The 22,138-nt window shown below is 36.7% G+C and overlaps 1 protein-coding gene across 7 annotated transcripts in view; it reads right to left on the bottom strand.

Annotated features, from left to right (window-relative positions):
* Positions 1–22,138, bottom strand: part of ORC5 (origin recognition complex subunit 5) — a 75,196-nt gene that overhangs the window by 30,604 nt on the left and 22,454 nt on the right. For 6 of the 7 annotated variants that reach the window (XM_017811569.1, XM_017811570.1, XM_017811568.1 and 3 more), the window contains 8 exons: positions 21,378–21,489; positions 20,913–21,043; positions 19,125–19,173; positions 18,483–18,573; positions 16,288–16,340; positions 14,031–14,143; positions 10,744–10,791; positions 7,230–7,340 (listed from right to left, as the gene is read on the bottom strand). In XM_017811569.1, the coding sequence (XP_017667058.1) occupies positions 7,230–7,340; positions 10,744–10,791; positions 14,031–14,143; positions 16,288–16,340; positions 18,483–18,573; positions 19,125–19,173; positions 20,913–21,043; positions 21,378–21,489 (708 nt within the window). Of the gene's footprint in view, positions 1–4,617; positions 4,988–7,229; positions 7,341–10,743; positions 10,792–14,030; positions 14,144–16,287; positions 16,341–18,482; positions 18,574–19,124; positions 19,174–20,912; positions 21,044–21,377; positions 21,490–22,138 lie in introns of those variants that run through there. The other variant, XM_017811573.1, reaches the window with a different exon arrangement.

Here is a 22,138-nt window from a genome sequence, read left to right as displayed (position 1 = left end):
GAAAAAGGACAAGCACAACACTTAGGAACTTTTACAGTAAAGGGGTTTCAGAGAAGGAAAAAGAGAATCAGTAGGAACTTTCATTTTTCCAGAATTTCGCTTATCTTCAAAAAAATTAACAACAAAAAAAATTAATCTTCTTATGGACATATAACCAGTACAAGAGCATGCTCTGTCTTTCTCGCATACTGTAAAATAAAAATAGCCCCCACTCACCTTTGTTCTACTTTGTAATAAGGCCTCTTAAGGAACAGTGTAGCGCAAAACACATTTTAAAGCACACCTTTTTCTGTGGGAATTCTCCTACCTGCTCGCTTTTAAAACGGAGAGTATTTTATTAGTGTTAAAAAAATGTTAATAAAAGTGTTAATGGTTCTAGTCAAGCAAGATGCAAAATGTTCCTGTGAGCAGTCCCCAAAAGCAGCAAGGAAAGCTGGAACACAGTACAGCTGATCCAACAAAACTGAATTACTCTTATTCTGTCAAGAGTTGTCAAATGTGGAATGAAAAACTTAGTATTTTCAAACATTAATACAATCTGAGCTTGTAGAAGCAGTTAGAATGTTTTCCATTTGGAAAAAAATGTTAAGTTGACCATATTCATAAGATCAAACCACAGAATTATAGAATCAAAGAATCAAATTCCTCTTTATGAAATTGCTACATCAAGGGAATATAACATAATGCACTAACAGAGTTAGAACTATGATCAGTATGCAGGTATCTGGTGTCCAGAAAGGCTACAACACAAGAAAGACATACTACAAATCAAAGAAGTAGATAACAAAATCAAACATCTTTCCAATATTGCAATCGGAGTTTTACCATAGTCGGCAATTTACAAGAAAAGGGCAGTTTAATTATCAAATTATCATCTGAAAAAGCAAGATATAAAGCATGCTTCTAACACAACAGGGACAAAGAAATCTTGCAGGTAAATCGCCACATACTGTTCCAGTTCACATATAGAATACCAGCTATTCTTTATTCTATTCATGTGGGGCAGACAAGAAAGCAAGACAAAAAGAAAACAAACCTCTCAGATTTTTACTCCAAGAAAGGGCACTTCCTCCCCCCCTTAATTAAAGGAAATTACATTCCTCTGGCTCCCTCCAGCTGGAATTATGTTATGTACATCAGTGGGTTTGTGTACTTCTAAATAGACTCATATCACATTTGGCACTTAATACACTACTCTAAATCTCATATCTGCAGACTTATCCTAACTTCAGATAAAAAGCTCTTGCTCTATGGAAAACAATTTGCAATGCTATTTCTCTTTATGCCAGATTGAAAAAAAATTAAGTTTCATAGAATCATAGAATCAGCTGGGTTGGAAGGGACCTCCAAGATCATCAAGTCCAACCCCTGATCCACTACCGCTGCGGTTGCTAGACCATGGCACTGAGTGCCACATCCAGTCTCGTCTTAAAAACCTCCAGGGATGGAGAATCCACCACTTCCCTGGGCAGCCCATTTCAATGTCTGATACTCTGGTTTCTCTTCAGATCGTATTACCCTCTCTGTAAAGAAATTCTTTCTAATATCTAACCTAAACCCGCCCTGGCACAGCTTAAGACCATGGCCTCTTGTCTTGCTGATAGCTGCCTGGGAAAAGAGACCAACCCCCACCTGGCTACAACCTCCTGTCAGGGAGTTGTAGAGAGTGAGGAGGTCTCTCTCCCCTGAGCCTACTCTTCTCCAGGCTGAACAGCCCCAGCTCCTCAGCCTCTCCTCATAGGACTTGTGCTCCAGTCCCTTCACCAGCCTTGTTGCTCTTCTCTGGACCTGCTCCAGCACCTCAATATCCTTCCTGAACTGAGGGGCCCAGAACTGGACACAGCACTCCAACTGTGGCCTCACCAGCACTGAGTACAGGGGAAGAATCACTTCCCTGGACCTGTTGGCCACACTGTTCCTGAGCCAGGCCAGGATACCATTGGCCTTCTTGGCCACCTGGGCACACTGCTGGCTCATGTTCAGCTTCCTGTCCATCCAAACTCCCAGATCCCTTTCTGCCTGGCTGCTCTCCAGCCACTCTGTCCCCAGCTTGTAGCACTGCAGGGGGTTGTTGTGGCCAAAGTGCAGGACCCGGCACTCGGCCTTGTTGAACCTCATCCCGTTGGAATCAGCCCAACTCTCCAGTCTGTCCAGGTCCCTCTGCAGAGCCCTCCTGCCTTCCAGCTGATTGACACTCCCCCCCAGTTTAGTGTCATCTGGAAATTTGCTGATGGTGGACTCTATCCCCTCATCCAGATCATCAATAAAGATATTAAACAGAACTGGGCCCAACACTGATCCCTGGGGGACACCACTACTGACCAGCTGCCAACTGGATGCAGCTCCGTTCACCATCATTCTCTGGGCCCGGCCCTCCAGCCAGTTCCTAACCCAGCACAGAGTGCCCCTGTCCAAGCCATGGGCTGCCAGCTTTTTCGGGAGTATGCTGTGGGAGATGGTGTCAAAGGCTTTGCTGAAGTCCAGGTAGACACATCCACAGCCTTTCCCTCATCCACCAGGCGGGTCACCTGATCATAAAAGGAGATCAGGTTGGTCAGACAGGACCTGCCCCTCCTAAACCCATGTTGGCTGGGTCTGATCCCTTGTCCATCCTGTAGGTGCTGTGTGATTGCACTGAGGGTGATCTGCTCCATAACCCTGCCAGGCACTGAGGTCAGGCTGACAGGCCTGTAGTTTCCCGGGTCCTCCTTCCGGCCCTTTTTGTGGATGGGTGTGACATTGGCCAACTTCCAATCATCTGGGATCTCCCCAGTTGAGGAAGGACTGTTGGTAGATGATGGAGAGCGGCTTGGCGAGCTCTTCCATCAGCTCCCTCATCACCCTGGGATGGATCCCATCTGGTCCCACAGACTTGTGGGGATCCAAGTAGCTCAGTAGGTCCCTAACTGTTTCCTTCTGGATTACAGGGGGGCTGTTCAGATTCTTATCTCTTTCTACAAGCTCCAGAAGCCAGCTGTCCTCAGGACAACCTGTCTTACTGTTGAAGACTGAGACAAAGAAGGTGTTAAATACCTCAGCCTTTTCCTCATCTTTGATAACTATATTTCCCTCCATGTCCAGTAAAGAATGGAGGTTTTCCTTGCCCCTCCTTTTGCTATTGATGTATCTGTAGGACTTTTTCTTATCCTTCACAGAGGTGGGAAGACTCAGTTCAAGTTTGTTAATCTTCATTCCAAATTCTTACACATTGATAACTACATTAGTTTTATGAATTTGTGGTGATCTTCGGAAAATTCAGACACTTTTCTTAAATCCATTAGCAAAGAGATAAGAAATGTCTAATAAATGAAATATAGACTATGATGTGTCTCCATATACTCACTGAGATAAACAGCCTTTGTAGAAATCTGTGCTTCCAAATGCACTATAGTCAGAAGTGAATTCTAATTATAAACTACCTGAAAATACCTGCCAAATATAATAACATCAAACCCAAACCTGGGATGACCTAACTTTAGTGCATCAGAGTAAAAATGCAAACAGAACTGAAGTTACTGATTAGTAAGTTACCTATTTGGTAATTTTCAGCTATTAGCATACTCTGAGAAGTTATCAAACCTCTCTGCAGAGATGTCTTCCCAAATATTCAGGGATGTATTAACAGGAATAAAATATGCAAAAGTATGCAAGGCAAAGGTTTTCATTTCAGTTTACCTTAGATAACATGATAGCTCAAAACTACAAGTAGATCTAATCAATCCTCTTTATGAAAAGCATATTTCACAAGAAAGCAGAAGATAAAAGGCCTAGGAAATGAAAAATCATCAGGAGAACTTAATTTATTTGAAGAAGCAATTACTATTCTGGTAGAGGAAAAAGTACTGGTTAATTTGGGCTTGTAAACCATAAAAACAACAGCTACTTGCTTAGTGGTTGTGATATAAAATTACCAGCCCTTGTCCCCTTCAATGTAAAATGAGCTCATTTAAATAAAATCCATGCTGATAATTCTTGCCCAATGCTTTGTGCATAAGTTCATTCATGTCCTATACTATGGCACATTCTTATAAAAGAGAATAATGTTATTTTTCTTTGTGTTTTCTGTGGGAAGGCTAAAATGAAATACTACTGTTCTACAAACCAGAACTGATTGGACTCTCAGAACCTCTGCAGAATGCACTTGCAGGAGGCATTGTAAAGTCTTTTTGCATCCCTCCATTCTGTAGTAATTGCACTTGGTCACAATGCACATTTCCCATTCTGAACAGTGGGTCCACATGGGCACACAAATAATACTTCTGGTTGTTCCCTGTGCCTGAAAAAGCATCAACTGCTGTACCAAAATAAGGAAACTCTGTGACTTACGAAGACTGCATACCCCATAGTTGTACTGTTTTTAGCACTGTGTGAAAGTACATTTGCATCTTTTCACCATATTTTATCTTTTAGAATACTTCAGCCACATGCTCAACCCAATCAGACATCCAACCAGACCATCAACTGTGTGAGTTTTGTCCCAGACATAGAACGTACTGCCCGGTTGTGACAGCAATCTGTTAAATTATTACACAAAAATGCACCTGAAGAAAAATATTCTCATCCTCTGAAATGGTTGCAGAAACCAACAGTGCTCTAACCTCTGTTATCTCTTGGTATAAAAATCAAGCAAATAAATTCAAACAAACAAATTCAGTGACATGTTACACTAACATACAGTGTGTTAAAAACCAGAATCATGACAAATTAGAGCTACTAAAAAAACCAGTGAATATTCTGGGGACAAATGAGCACTAAAAACTTCCCAAGTGAAAGCAGACATTTTTGTATGTACTGAGATCATTAGGCTAGAATTAAAAACCCCAGACCTTACGTTAACTTCCTCTCAAACAATCCTCACCAAATGTGTGAAAAGTTTGTTTAAAAAGAGCACAAAACCAAGAGACATTTCAACTTTTAAGTGGCAACAGAAACAATTTTCATTTGCAGAAGTGGAAATTTGCATTTTTTCCCCCCTGGTGCTACTCTCCTGTTAGTGAGGAAAACCAGAAATGAATAAGATCAATTCCTTCTCATGTAATACAATTAAAACAAGAAGTTACAGCAGAAAAAAACCTTAGTCTTGTATTAGTTGCAAAGATCATGCTTCTAACAGAAACACATTAATTTTTTGCTTGAAAAGAAAGTATGAGGCCATTTTAAGGACTAATATCATTAAAGGGCAAAAGTTAGATTAAAATTCAAATTTCAAGTTGAAGTTCTATTTAGCAAAAATGAAACATTTTCAATAAACCCTAGCATTAAAAGAAAGAATGAAATTTCGCTGCTTATTAGCATAAAAGTTTCACTTTTGAATAACTAATAACCAAAATTTTCATGTGAATAGAAATTATGCAGTGAAACAAGAAGCAGTAAGAAATATCACAAAATCAGCAAATGACAGAGTTTAAAGCAGCTGCTAGTCTTTCTTGAATCTTGACTGCGATTGTTGATCAACTTTAAAGCCAAGGCATGCTATTTTCTGACAGTACATGGGAAGAATTAATATGTATTTGGTTCATGTACAGCCCTTCAGTTTACAAATTAAGAAGCACATAAAATTAATCTTGAATCAGTTAAGAAGCCAAATATTTGACTTAAAACATTTTAAACTTCTGTACAATTCTAGAATTATTTCCATGGTGTACATACAAACAAGAAAACAAAAGCTTGTGTTATCTAACAGTAAAATGTATCAATACTGTTAAGGATAACCCAACTCCTAAATATTTACTTTGTTTGAAAAATATATTTAAAGAACAACTAGTGGCAAAAATCAGTGGAATATAAATTGTTTAAAACTATTCAAGAAAAGAATGCAATTAAATATTATGCCTAGCTTAAACTACGTTCAAAACCTATTTTAAAATCTTTTTATTACTTAACATTAGACATTTCAATGTTTTTAATTAAAATTTAATGCAGAAATTGCTTTATAATTACAAATATTTTTAAAAGAACTTATAAAATTTTAGTTTTGTATAAACATTTAATTTCAACTTCTTTGCTCTAAATCAGTTAAGGTTAAATACAATGTTTTTATATCTTTATAGCTTAATCTAGAGACATCAGAAAAATAAAGAATTACAGCTATTCTTTGATAACACTGCCATCTAGTGCACACTGAATTAGAATGAAGCATTTCTTTGAATTTTTTCATTCTGTAATGTAGTCTGAGGGGGAGCTACACTCTACTTACAAACTATGTCTTCAGTACTACTTAACTGGGCATTGGAATAAAGACATTTGTTCTCTTACCTGGAATGTATGTTAAATATGCATTTATATGCATATTTAACATACATATAATATGTATGTTAAATACACTGTAAAATACACTGTAAAACATTCATTCACATCTAATATATACCAAGATACTTTTGATAGCCCAGAATAAGAGAATACACAGCTAACAACCTACACACAAATATACTCCTAGAACTCTACACAGACAAAGACAACAAATTCAAATATTCTTTGGTCAAATTTGATACCTAACAATGAAAGGTAGAAAACATTTCACTAAGTAAAAGCTACATACAACTGGAAAGCAGGATGAAATTGAGAATTTCTAAGGTGGAAATGAAATACCTAAGAATCATAAATAATAACCATAAAGATAGTAGAAAACTATCTTCACTTATACAGAATAGGTCAATATACTCTTGATAAACACAGAGGTCTAGAGAAAACTATATTTACTTAATTCCACTCAACTCTATAGTTATGCTGCCATCTAGTGAAATGGGATAGTCACTCTTCTCTGCAAGACTGACATTCTGTCCAAATGAAAAGCATTAGATACATCTACCACAGCAAACATCTTTCACCTGTAAATACCTTATTCCCTCTGCTCCTTCTTCACCACTGCATTTTTGTAACATGTATTACATGTGACTAATTAGGTGGCTATTACTGGCCGCTGGACAGTGAACATTCATACATTTAACTTGAAATGTAAATAGGCTTATAGACTTCAATGAGAAACCAAGGAACTAATCAAGGATCACAGTCCAGGACCAGGAAAAATTAGCTGTTAGCAGATTTCAGACCATTACACAGATTAAGGTACTGAATTCACAGCTAGTAATACAGAGAAATACTACTCTGAGCCTTCAATCTAAATTACTGTTGTGGTTCTTTTCTCATTTTCTCATGACTTAAGAAAGACATGTAAAACCCTTTTGTGAATTCCAGACACTAAAAAGTAAATAAAATAAGTACACACTCACCTGGGAAAATATATTTGCAGTTGGAGCAACTCTCTTGTCCACAATACTATATAATATTGCTAACAATCTGTCCAGGGGAAATGGCTTTGGCCCAAGGAGGTGATTGCTGGTCTGCAACAGAAACAAGACTTTTCAATCCAGTAGATCTTTCCTGGAGTACCACAAGATGTTATTCTCACACCTTTTTGGTCTCTAAGAAGGCACTATAATTCACAGTCATCTTTCATACAGCCTACTTGCACATTATGGAAAACACTGAATACATGCTTATTGGTCAAGACAAAGATGTAGACAAAAAGATCTATTTAATGTGGCAAAAGTTCAAACTGCACAACAAATAGGAACATTTTTGAGCTATAACAGAGGATCTGATGCCAAATTTCCTGTTGCTAGATTTATTCATTTACTTGTCCAATTAAATAACCTTGCCCAACCTAAGGATTAAAGACGAGAGATTATGTTTTATGGCATTCACAGAATCAGAGAATGGCTCAGGTTGGAAGGGAGCTTGAGGATTCCTTCCAAAGAAGGGGGACAAAACTGGACAGAATATTCCAGATGCAACCCAAAGAGTGCTGAGTGTAAGACTCAGAGTGCGTCTGCCTCCCACAAGTTTGGCTAAAATAAAGAGTTCAGATGGCTGGGCCCAAGGTCAGCTGCTTTGCTGATAAGAGCTGCTGTATAACGAGCTACTGGCCAGCTACAGACAAATTTATCACAACACAGCATATTTACTCAATTTTGCCTTTACAGAGCTCTTTTGCACCCTACATACCTCAGACCTCAACTGACACCAATGGACATTTCAGGCATTACAGATTATTGTATGTATTAACATTGCATTCACTTGAATTCGAATAAATAAAAGTTCCTGATTTTTCAATGTTGAGCATTTTTTAAATAACTAATTTTACAAAAAAGAAATACAGTTCATAAGGCAAATCTGGATAGTATTACAACTCGGGCAGCATAGTTAGGATAACACAGATTCGTACCATCACTGTCAAAAGTTCTTACAAGGGAAATACTTGTTTCCTTTTAAGTTTGTATTTAATTCTCTCTACTTTGACATCTAGTTGCCTTTTTTGTACAGTACATTGATTTATTCTTACCAGCAGAACAACCAAGATTAAAGAGGCTTTTCAAGGGAAAGTTTGTTCAAAAATGCTTCTGAGAAAGAACATCTCAAATGCACCACCAACATCTCTGTGGCATTAGTCATCAGTGAAACACAACCACTCACTTTTTCAGCAAAACCAAAAGGTATTTCCAATACATGTTTTAACTTTTCCAACCCAGGAGGTGTCCCCAAAGCTATTTCTTGGCTAGCAAAGCAAGAAGTGTAAAAAACCATGGAAACACGTAGTCAAAACCTCACATGGCACCCTCAGTCAGAATGCAGACCTGGTGTAAGTTATGAACTGTACAACTGCCTGTCCTTCTGCTTCTAAACATGCCAGTTGTATGAAGCATATTCATTATTATCAACAGAAAAAGTCAACAAACAGAATAATTAAAATGGGTGCACTCCAAGCAGCAGTAAATTCAATTAGCATACAGTAATCTCTGAAGCTCTATTTAGTGTATATACAGTTACTTCAGAAATTTCTTGCTCTTAGTATTATCAGCTCTCTGCTTAGACAGAATACTGTTTGGAGCGTTTAAATTATCTAAGAGAAATGCTTTCCTCTAAAAAAGCCAGAAGAGTTAACTCTAAGAGAGTTTAACTTCTAGGAAAAGCACTTCTTTTATTTCTTTGACAGAAATAAATTCTTGGAAGAATAAGAATGGTTTAGAAATTCTTCAAACATAACATGATAAAGAATTTTACAAATCTTCTGTAAGGAGATAAGGCAGAATGCTACACACAATAGTATTCATAAAAATGCAACAGACCCAACATCTTTCTTAAAAAGAAAGATACCTTCCACAGTCAGAAAACCTGGTCAAAAAGTTTTATAGCCATCAAATTAATTCTGTGTGTCCTCTGTCATCTTTCCACCTCAGTAATACATTCATTGTTCAAAAAAGATTTTTCCCCAGTTGTCACTATCTGTGCTTGTGCTTTTTATCTGGAGTGTCAGGTTCATGTTCCCACTGCTCACCTGGCACCATCCCAAAACTGCAAGCCATGTATTCACATTCCAAAATTTCACCATCAACAATGAGAACCACGAGTGCTCTTGAAAGAGTAAAAGCTTAACCCAAACTAAATTATCTGTACAAAAGGGAGAAACTTCTTAACCTCAGCTGGCTGAATTTTCAACCTTTTTAGTATCTACTTAAAGACAGAAGTATACTTCTCCTCTTTCGTTAGCAGAAAGCATTTCCAAACTTCTCTGGTTGCTATGCACATGAAGCATGTTCAGTTGTAAGCCAGAAATTTCTGACACAAAACAAATCCTAGACTGAAATTGAAGCAGATATACAAGATAAACTCATTTCCAATAAAAAACACAGCAATACATTTCATCTTCTGATGGACTGACATCTGAAAAAGTCCACTCCTGCAAAACACTTTCACCAGGAAGATCTCTCACTTTTCACTAAACTGGAAAAACATTGTTCCAGGGCAACCATGCAAAGAAACCCAACAAATTCTGCTGTTATCAGCAACAGAGCAATTAATAGAATGATAAAGTCAATTTCTTCACCTTATTCACAAGATTCATTTTCTACTAATTAAAAAACCCTCATGGTCTCTGGACTGAACACAGTTAAGAATCACAAAACAGATATTTAGTCTTGCTGTACCTAAACTTTAACGGAAGGATTTATTTCATCTAATGTTAGCTTCCTGCCAAGTTGGTATGGACAGCCAAACTAGTTTCCTAAGTTCCCATTACAGGCAGTAGAAATCTAATCAATACAATTTGTGATGCAATTCATCTGATTGAACCTAGAACCTACTTTAGCATGAGCCAAATCACACCCTACACTGCAATGGCTGCATCAACTGGCCCTGCACTGGCTATAAAAAGACACTATTTTAGATGCAGGCACTCACTGCAGTTGGGTGAATCTGATCTGTAAATCAGTCTTTAGAAGACATACTGATATAAACTGTCACACCAACTGAAGGAAATGAGTCTTTATTTATAACACTACAAGTTATAACACTACAAGTGCAATACTTTATCCTTATGTTTCTGTTTCCCTCACTATAGAATTCTTTCTACAATAATGCTTTAAAAAATACAGAATTTTTTTTTAGACAAATTCTGAAATTTGGCTGTTCCACCTATAATGTCTTTAACTACCTTTATTAAACACAGTTTGTTACACACAAAAATGTGGCTTTAGGAGACAATTTTATGCTACAGTTTCAATAAAATAAAAACTGAGTATGGCAGAGAAGTTTCTATCACACAAAACTAACACACCAATAATTGTTATTTACACAATTCTGCTGTTTCTACAGTAACCAATGACACAAAATGAAATACTACACCACAAGTACAGCAGAAAGAAAATACTTGCTGCCAAGCTCAGTTTAGAAAGATAAAATACATACCTTCTCATGTTTCTTCATAAAATTAGTCTTTTTCATTTTCCCATGATGCTGCAAACAACCAACAAGAACAAAGATGGAATCAAAACAGTCAGCAAAGAACATATATGATACAAATGGCAGTATTTTACTCTAGGCCTACTTCTTTACTACATCTCCAGTATTTGTCTCTGATGTTACTACCAATTGTTCTTACTATAAAGCCCTGAAATTACACTTGCCTTAGTTCTTGTTTCATCGTGTCCAAGGGGTGCAAAGCCAAAACACAGCATGCTAGTATTTTTTGGTGATATTCGTAAGGTTTTTTTCTCATGTAACCAGGGACTGATGAGAAAAGGCGGTAAAAATTCGTTTTTAATATGACTTCATACCACCATCCTCCTCATATCCTTTATCATCTAATGAAAAAAAAGATGTTTCGTTTCTTTCTCTTTCCAGAAAATTTTAAATGATGGCTACTTCATTTTTAAAATTTATCCACGCATAAAATCCATCTGAATTTTCACCTTTTATTGACCCCATTTTAGAATTTGGATGGTACACAAGTTGGCAGAAGGACAACCAGGAATTTAATCAATACAACACAAAGATAGTTCAAGGTGCATGAGCTAAATAACAAAAGGAAGGAGGAGGGCAGGTTGGGGGGTGGGTGTTGAAGAGAAGAACATCATTTAGAAAGGTGCAGCTTTAAAGCAGTCTTAAGAAAGGAAGGATTAACCAAAGAAAATAATCAAGTGCTCCTGGATCTCAATTGAAAATGTAAGGGCAAGACAAGGACAGAAATATAGTAAACAAGATGTTACAAATGAATGGGTTAAAAAAAGAAATAAAAAAGACCAAGAGAGACATGAAAGGTGACAAGTGTGATATAAAATTAGTGGAGAGGTACAAGTATAATACTCTTTAAATACAGTTAAGTGCTGTTTCTCAAAATATCACCTGATGAGTTTTTCCACAGCCCTGACAAGTATACTTTATTAATAAAGTATACCTTATAAACATCCTCAATGACTCAGGGAAAAAAATAACTCAAATAAAGGAATTATTAGTTCACTCTAATGTTTAAAATCTTGTACTTAGTACTTGTGGCCCTCAACATTCAGTCAAAATGATCTCAGTAAATGTGGCTTCCCTTGACTGACTTCTGAAGAGCTTAATATTAGACAGGGCTTAATTTCCCTTATGTGATTTGTCAGATTAAAAAAAAAGTGGTTCAGTCAGTTAATACATATCACATATGCTTGGAGACAGCAAATTAATCTTTTTATCATGCTTTTTTAAAGAAGACTGCAGTGATAACCGTGACCTTTCAAGAAGGGAAAGTGATCAAGCCTGAGGTTACACAGCAGGCTTGGGATGGATCACAACAAACTCCATTCATGCATTTTAAAGGTTACACTGGGATCTCCACATGGTGTATTTAAGTTATATCAAAAGTGTTTTAAAGCAAGCGAGCAGGTGCCTTATTTCTGTGCAAGCACAAAGAAACATGAAATTCAGAGCTAATTTTCAATTAGCTTTTAATGCTCTTTTCTGTTCAAGACTTCATATATACCTATTGCTATTCTTTCTTGTTTTAAAGGCTACCTTCCAGCTTCATATTTTTCTCTCAATCTTCTGCAAAGCTCAAATTTTCACATAATAGCAGTGATGCCAACTATCACTTCCCTGCTTTGCTGGCTGTCAGCATTCCAGGCTGCCACAAACTGTGACTTACTTTATTTTTAGCTGTAGTACAGACTATCACCTACAGAGAAGTGCAGACTAGCAGCTCAATGGACATCTTTTTGTTTGCATCCCTTTTGCTGTCTACTAATCCTTAGTTTAATCACTCCAGAAGATACTTTTCTGTAACCTACTCTCAATCTCATCACAAACCTGATAAAAACCATACTCTGTTTTCCACTGTTCCCATGACACATAAAAACACTTGGCCTGAAACCCCATCCAAAAGTGTTGATTTTGTTGGGACTTAAGATGCAGCTATTTCTGAAATTCAACTTCAGACCTGCTGAAGGGCTAACTGCTACCAGAGGACACATGTAGCAAACATGGTAGCTTCTGCTTCACCCATTCCTGGGGAAAATACCTACTAGCACTGATCGAAATACCTTCAAGGTCCTTGCTTCAAAAAATTTCATGTTTATTGTACAAAGCTGTAGTTGGGTTCATGTGCAAGAGTGGAAGTTAACTCAGAGATACTAAAAAAGGAAAAAAATTAAATCGAGAAGGTTGTTCAGTGAACACAACCAAGAAAGATGTGGCACATTTCGATAACATGCTTTACTGACTTGACTCTTGTAAGATTTCCTGTTTCTTTGAGTTCCAAGACTGATATGGAAAAATCTGTGCAGAAACACTTTCTCAGAAAATAAATCTCTAAGATAATAATAAATCTCTCTTTCTAGACAAAGAAAACTTGCCTAATTACATTTAGTACAAGGGTGAAACACCTGCAGCTTTCAGTAAGATCATAGCAGAAACATAAAACCAACTTACTAAACCAAACTAAAACCATACTAATATATCATCACTAGGAACTGCAGTAAGTTCTCAAAATGTATCTATGATTTTTTATTTTTTTTTATTCTGTTTATTTTTGTTTTATTTTTTTATTTTGTTTTCTTCAAACAATTGCATGTTTACAAATTTCTCTTGCCATCATTTTCTTCAGTTGCTTACACCAATCCAACATGAATACCATACATTCACACACAAATGCATATATCAATACATACTGTAATAATTGGTAAAATGCATAAAAACCTAATTGCATTACATTAATCCTAAAACATGTATTACCACTGTATCAACACAACACATACCAGCTAATGGCACCATATCTTCTACAAAAGCTACTGTTTGTATGGTTCTGTTCCAGAAGCTTAAAACTGTATAAATAAGTTAGCAATGCACTATGTCATTTTATCTCATTAAAGGCCACAGCAGTTGTGGCTTGGACCTCATCCTGGAAATTTAAGCGTGGCTTATACCTCAAGCCACTGCAGACACTCCACTGAAATATTTTCAGAAAAGAGCTACAGGAACTGACAAAAGCATAGTACTTATGTTACACATATTTTGACATGAAGAGGAAGTTGGGTTTATTAGACCCTTACAATCACTAAGTGATCACTACCAATCACAATATGTGATCTACAGAAAAGCTGCTGATCAAATCAAATCAAGCAACACAGAAACAGTTCAAAATGAACAGCTGAAGAGTTTTAAACTAGGAAATTCAGTATGAAGGCATCCAGTAAGCAGCACTAAGTGATAAATCTCATTACCTTAAGAAATAATCTCTTATCTGTCCTAACAGGATTGTAGGAGGCAAGGTAAGCAGCTATTAGAAGAAATTTGGAGTAATAAGGAAGTTCCACATGTGTATGTGCAGAAAGTCCTATAAAACAAACAAACAATTTATGAGTCATCAAAACCCAGTCTGAACACCCACAAACTTCAAATTAAACTTGTCTGCATTCTTCTTCTTTTCCTTCTCTCCTGCTCTACTCCTGTAACTAAGTGAGTATGGGTACCTTCTGAATCCCTTTATCACAGATACAAACTCAGGGAAGGGCACAAAGCTAAACAAAACTAGCCTTTTTGGACTCATCTCAGTAACTGTATTTGAAGCACTGCAGATTCATAAATCTTCCTAAAAAATATAAGTAATTCCAGGTTACTTTCATTTAAGGTAATTTCTCTGGCAAACAGGGCAGATGAAGAGATGTATTTAAATACAATTTCAAAGCTTTTCTCCAAGATTTAGCCTTCAGACTGCTCCAGACTGTGCCAAACAGCTCATCCAGGAATGGGCTTAGCATGGTAAAGAATGCAGCAGTGCTGCACTTCTGAAAAACAGTTCATCTCAGAATTTTCAGCCACTGTTTTATTTCCTACAGAAAATGTCTTAAAAATTTTAAACTTGATCCAGTTGACCTTGCCTGCTACATGTATACTTCATTAAGATTAAAGTTTCACACATTAAAACACACAAGAACTGCGGTCTAGTGAGTATTTGCCTTCCCTCTTTTTTACTTTTACTTTGTATTTTTTACCTTTACAGTCCCCTGCTCTTGTTTTATACAGCTTATGCATAAGAATAGGATCATCAAACCACCTTATTCATCAGCTGTCTAACTATGGAGACCATTAAAGGGTCTCTTTGTGCCTTCTTTGCTCAAAGGTTTCTACTTCAACTGTTTGTTTTTCTGTAAAGCACCTGTACCCTTTTGTTTTAATCTACAAATACCAGCAAATCAAGATCAAGGAATAAAACATGTTTAAAAGTTAAGATTCAGAGCCTGCAGCGTGACAAGAAGCATCCTAGATGACAGCTAGTAATAATCTCCTCTTGTCTACGCATAAAAGAACAATATTTTTGTACAATTTACAAGAGATTCTTTTGCATTGCCTGTTAATTATATAATGCAACTCCAAATAAACTCTTACACATAGATAATTTAGTTTAACACAGAAATATCTATTTTTACTCCATTCTTCTGGTCAGACAATACTGCATCACACACTGAACTATTTGCTTACTTAAGAGTAACATTTATTATAATTGCTTTTTAAGCATGTTATTATCAAATGCCGTTTAATAACATGACAATTTTACCTACTACATACACCTAAAAGTCTGAGAAAATGTATTTTAAATAAAATCTCCCTTTCTGAGGTTGTCAGGTGTAAAGTATGTCATGCTCATTTGGACATGGAAAAAGGGAGTTTACTAAGAATACTTTAAATCAAACTCCTTTGGGCAACAACATTGAAAATCACTGATCATAAAGCAAATACAGGAAACAGCTGGATGACTGCAATTACCATAACATGATTTTAAAAAATAAGTGGCTATTTTACCTAGTATCTATCGAAGAAATTATGTGACGAAAAATAGTATGATAAAAAGTGTTCCCAAACTACAAACTGATCAAAAGACCACGACTAAATGACATCTCCAGGAAAATATTTTAGTATTCCTTCCTAAATTGTAAATGAAGGCTGACAGATACATTGAGATTTGACTTTCCAGCCTGCCTGATGTATAAAATCAACAAAGCTGCATGCATCCAAGGAAAGAACAGGGAGAATGCTGGCGATGTTAACATTTCTCTTTGCCAAGAAATCAGGACACAGGGCAGCTGCTTTGTTTAGGAATGTGTTAATCCTGTGCAAGGCACCAGAGATGACATTCTCTTCTCCCCACTTGGCCACACGTGTGCCTCCGTTGGCACACGGAGGTTTGACCATCAGGGGTCAGCCTATTCCTCATCCATTCTTACATACCAAGTCTACTTCTACACACAAAGGATCTTAGGGAAGATTACTCCCAGGATTTATGGCAAGGGAAAAAATAGCAATAGTCCTTTGTAGAACACCTTCTCAAAAAACACGATCACCTGGAACTGTAACTGAGTACTGACAGGGGGCCTCATCCGTGTCGTTTCATTCACACATTCTCAGACAATAACAACCAAGACAAATTGAAAAGCCCACATTTCACATTACAAGGCCTCAAAGAATTAATGTATTTGATACCTTTCAACTGCCCAGGCTCTCCACCATCATGCTGCAAGCGCTCCCACTGTGAGCTAAAACACAGACAATGCAAATAAATGAAGACTAAGTATTTGTTAGTCTTTTAGAGAAAACTACCTGCTTGGTGTATGTATATTTTAATTTCAAGACCCTGGCTAGGGTACAGTTAGTAAGAGAATAATTAAAAATATGAAGTCTTACTACCTCACACATAAGTTTCAATAATGTGTAGACTATGTGTGCTCGAAAAGAAAAAAAGGCAAAAAATAACATTACATTAAGGTACAAAAGTAAAAAAGCTAATTGTAAAATACCAACTTCTTTCCATCCAACTACCACCAGTGAGCAAGCATCAATAACACTCCAAGTTTCAAGAATAATGCAGAATTGGATAAAAAGTAAAAACACCAAGAGTTTTGATTTTTTTAAGCTGCTTAATAACTGTTTATGTTTGTGAGAACAATACTATAATTACTTCATAATGTAACTTTGAAGTTTATGTAAAATCCAAAGCAATATTCAGCCTGCAAGCAGTTTGGTGTTTTACTAAACAATAGGAAAAAAATTTTACTTTAAAACTTCCCTTAAGGAATAACATTGGTCAAAATTTCATATTTTGGATCATTTTGTATACCACAAAGGAATTAAAAAAAACAAACAGTTGTTAGAGCACCAGTGCTGTTTTGGTTTGCTTTTTAAACTTCTTTATGAACAGGGTTTATCAGCCATATGACTTATGAAAACAGTGTAATGACAGCTCAGGTAATACTCAAATTATAATCAATGACCAACCGAATTATCAATGAGATTGGGTTTTATCCAACATCTGTTTTACTGGCAGAAAAAAAAAAAAGTTCATGTAGCACAACAGCTGATAGCAAAGTTCTGCTGCTATAAATTACAGCTTCAAGAAAAATCCAGAGTAATCACAGTTCTGTGGCCAGAAAAACTGATACAGTGATTTCAATTCCTCAAGCATTTACTGGTACACAGAGGTAAATTCTAGAATTATTATACAGAAAGCTGAAATTTCTAATAAAAACCCAGTTAAGCTCAAATTTATAATCAAAGAAAACTGTAAAGAGGGAAATTAATTATTTGGAAACAATTCATAAGCTATTTTGTATCATAATCCTTTATTACACCCTAATTAGAGTAAGCAATTACACAGTGTAAAAGTCAGGAAGATCCTGAGTAGACTGTGTAATGAAGATCAATATTGAATATAAATAAATATTTGAGGCAAACAGAAAAATGCCTTGTTGTACTGTGAAGTCAAGCTTGTACAAAGTAAAATCAATTTTCTTTCTGAAGGCACGATCGCTTTTCTAAAACATTAGCAAAGACTTCTACTACACACTAAGGTTCAGTCACCCAAATACTCTATGGCCTCAATGACATTCAAAGGAAAGAAATCAGAATGCTTTTATCAAGATAAAGAAATCAAGCAATACTAAATTATCTCTCTTTACATGGTGTATCAGAATCATCATCTTACAGATGGAGAAAAAATTAAATCTAAGCCAATTATTAGCACTGAAAATGAACACCACCATCTTTTTTTTCTAGCAGTCTGTCAACTTACAAAAATAAACAAGGAATCTACCAAGAGAAACAGCCCATTAGCAGGATATCACCTTTTAATGCTGTCAAAAACAGCAACTCCATGTAAGAAAAATGTTGCCTTTGGAAAAGAAAATAAGAAAGCACAGTAAACAAATCAACCTAGCTCCTTACACAAAGCTAAGAAACACAGATATTCAAAATCTGTAATGATTCAAGAATCCTTTGGCTTGCATGCATCCTTGGTACAGTGAGGATCTGCCAAGCCAACTTTACAAGCGTGTTTTAAACTGTGTCTGTATATTGTGGAGATGGATTCCATGCTTGGCAGTTTCACATGTTCCAGAAAATGGATCTGTATGGTCATCAGTGAAAAGCAGAACACAACCTGCTGCCACTGTTTTACTTATTGAATCTATTATATGCTACAAACGCCATGTTGTCTAAACTTCCTTCCGAGATACACTACTTCTAACAGTAGAGGGCAAGAAAGAAATACACATTAAAGAAAAAAGATTACATCTAGCAAAAAAGAAACACTAGCCACAAAACATAACTGAGAAATACTTAGAGGAAGCTTGTTAAAAACAGCAACCTCAGCAAAGCAAACAAGCCCTTGCCCCCCAAATTACCTGGATATTTCCCGGAGATAAACAGTCTGCATTGCCTTCTTCAGATGAGGTTCAATATTTTTCCAGAGTTTGCGGGTGTCACGTTCATTTGCTGCACCAAGCCAGAATCAACTCTGTTAAACACTTAACTCACACAACACTAAAACTCATCCCTGACACCTGAACAGTCACAGGAATGACACAGTCAAATATGTTGACTCTGTTTTAGAATGATCACCACCCATCCAGCAAGCATACGCTGCCATGCAAGGCTGTTTCTCTGTGGCTCTCCCAAGATAATCTGGGTCAGTTTGACAGAACCTCTCCTCCCAGTTTCTCCTCTTAGCCTTGACAGAGAATTTACTTACCCCATTACTTTGCAGAGGTCCTGGTGGCTGAGAGAGGAAAAGGATTTACGGGGGGGGGAGGAAAGTTTTCATGGTATTTCAACTTCTGTTTCCTAAAAAAACCACCACCAAATACCATCTACTGCTTCTGCTGCAAACGCTTCTGGCTGGGTGCAACTGGAATAAGCAACGCTGTTGTGACCCAAGAAACCACCGTGTCACAACACAGTGCGGATCAAGGCAAAGTCCTCCACAAAACCCACAGAACAGCACCTGCTCTCTCATACACTCACTCAAATAAAAGACAGAGGCTTACCTTCCCCTCTGACCACTGGTTCACAGTACTTAGAAAAGTTGAGCGCTGCCTACAGAAAGAAAAAGAATTAAATTTATTAAAAAGGCACCATATATCTGATCCAGCTACGGAATATAACTAGCAGAGTAAATCATTCCTTTGCAAAACCAACAAATTCTTTTTCAGTCAATAATTATGCCACTTGATTAGAAACAATATACTGTAAAACATGGCAACATTTCTATACCTTAAAATACAAACACAAGTAATTTATCACAGGTTACTTGAGCTCAGCAAAATCTGTTTACTCAGGGGCTGCTATTTTTTTTTTAAACTAACATAATTATTTAACATTATAAATGCAATAAAAACGTTTTCAAACTTTTTTTACTCCCTTCATTTTCAGAAAAAACTTTCTATTCCAGAAGCAGTTCAGCATGTTCTGCAGTAGGTCACACATACAGACACACAAGCAAAAATTATTTATTTGAAAAAAACAAGCAACCATAAAAAAACCCGCTAACACGTTCCATATTCAAACAAACTCCTTTTGCCTAAGGTAAGAGAAATTTTTGACCACACTGTAATCTAGAAAATGCTTAAATCAATATCACACAGAATTTCATAAAATAACAATCCTCAGATTTCATTCTCCTTTTGTCCCACTACACTTTAATGAATCTCTGTGCTAGTATACAAAACTCAATGCAGTAACTTCCACATATAAATCTAATAAAATTCCAGAATGTATTATTAATAATCACACATAATGGCATACACATTTAGAGTCTCTACTAGACAGCGAAGAGTTGTTCAGAAGCCTACAGCAGTTGTACGTGTCTGTCACTGTCTTCTAGAGAAGAGACTTGTCTCTCTCACAAAAAGAATTTAGGGTCCAATTAAGTATGTATTTTCATAATACATACAAACACACAAACAGAGCATCTAAAGCTAACGAAATTCTCATAAGCAGAGCCACTCAAGTACATGTCTGCAAGAACTGTGACCCTGGTTTCTACTTGTGTCTCCAGCAACCTCATTTAAATATAAAACCTGTATGGTTAATAGGTAAGTTCAGCTGAAGTGTAGCAACATGTTCCCAAGGGAAATGGAGGCAGAACATTCAGATCATCTCTTTAGCACTGATTTGTTCACTGGCCATTTGTAAAATTTCCCCGTATGGAGTATAGTTACTTAAATAATAATCTGATGAGCTAATTTTACTTGTTACTGTTATTAAGCTTTTCTTATGCAAAGGTCACCATCAAGTAACTGTCATTTTTCTTCTCTTAAGTTTGTTTACTGTTACATTATTCAGTTGACATATGGTTAAAACTCCTTTTTCCAAATACCATCAATCTATTACCAGAAAACCACACAGCACTGGAAGCCCTTTACAGCCACCTGTACAACTGCGACCTTTGTTACGGATTTTTAGGGAAACTGCATTTTGAGCTAACACATTCTTAGAGAATAGATTTACATTGCATATAAGGAAGAAATTTTTTACAATGAGGGTGGTGAGACACTGAAACAGGCTGCCAAGAGCAACTGTGAATGCCCCATCTCTGCAAGTGTTCAAGGCCGGCATGGATGGAGCTTTGAGCAACCTGGTCTAGTGTAAGGTGTTCCTGTCCATGGCAGAGGGGCTGGACTAGATAACCTTTAAAAGCCCCTTCTAATCTAACCTATTCTATGATTCTCTGATGTTCTTTTTGTCCACATTCAACAATAAATCTAGACTTTCAGAGCTCATTTGGCAAAAGACACCCCAAACCAAAACAGCAACTCTAAAGAAGCTCATCTCACCAGATGCCGAAGTTCTTTCAGGTCCCTACAAACCATGTAGAAGACACCAAGCAGAATATTGATATATGCAGCATAGAAATCTGCAGTATATTCTGGGGGATGATTCTGAGACAAGATCTTCTGCAGATGTCCTGTTTAAACAAAAATAAATTTTGCTTATTTAAAGCCAATTTAATAACCTGACCACATCTTAAAAGCGGAAAAACAAACTATAATCATCACTTAAAAACACCCCAACAAAACCCACCAAAAACCATACTGCTTTAAAGAACCAGCAAATACAATGGAAAGTGGAAATAGACAACTCTTTTGGAGGTTGTGTGAATATAGACTTTTACATTCCAGTAGCTATTACATATTCTGGATTCTGCAAAAGGTCCACTGATAAACATGGAAAAAACTTTTGAATGTTCTTTGACCAAGTATTATACAATCCTCGAAAAGCAGATTTAAGAATTAGTTTACCTATGCTGTAATCAGGAAAATACAAAGTGAGTGGATCAAAGCATCCCACGTTTGGACGGAACAGTTCCCACACTATTTCACTGAGCAGGACAACTGTCACATTACTGTCAGTCTGTAGAGGCAGGAGAAAAAAAATGAAAGAGAGAGCAACAGGCAGAGAAAGAACAAAATAACAGTGCATGTTATAGCATCAATGAGAAAAATTATTATTGTGACTCTTCTGTTCCACAAAAATCATCAAATTTACAGTTTAATACAAATTACTAGCATAGTAATAAAGCTTCAGCTGGCCTAATCAAGCAGCTCATACATTTGCAAATTTTCATAATTATATGATATTTCTCTGCATCCTTTGCCATTTCACTGACATATAAGCTCTGTGGGGTGGTACAGCTCTGATACTACACAATACCTAATATATTCCACCCCTTACTCCCAAAATTAAGAGAGCATTTTACTTTGGTAATTAAACCCAGATTTTCAGAGCAAACAGGAAAAGTTAAGAAGCAAAAGAAAGCTCAGCACTTCTGAAACCAAGCTCTCTTCTACGTTATTTTAGAGGTAATCTGGTCTTTAAAAACAAACACACACATCCCAAAACAAAAATGTAGTATTACCTGTCTACTCTCCCAGCTATTTACTAGTTACAAACAATAACTGTTCATAACAACGTGGTCTACTGGTTAGGGTGCTGCACTCTCACCGCTGCGACCCGGGTTCGATCCCCAGCCCCCCGGACAGATGGAGCTCGTTAGCCCTGT

This window comes from Lepidothrix coronata, unplaced genomic scaffold (genome assembly GCF_001604755.1).
Source record: "Lepidothrix coronata isolate B3197 unplaced genomic scaffold, Lepidothrix_coronata-1.0 Scaffold32, whole genome shotgun sequence".
Taxonomy (NCBI): domain Eukaryota; kingdom Metazoa; phylum Chordata; class Aves; order Passeriformes; family Pipridae; genus Lepidothrix; species Lepidothrix coronata.
The sequence above is the reverse complement of the archived record's forward strand: the minus strand, read 5'-3'. Positions and strand labels throughout refer to the sequence as shown.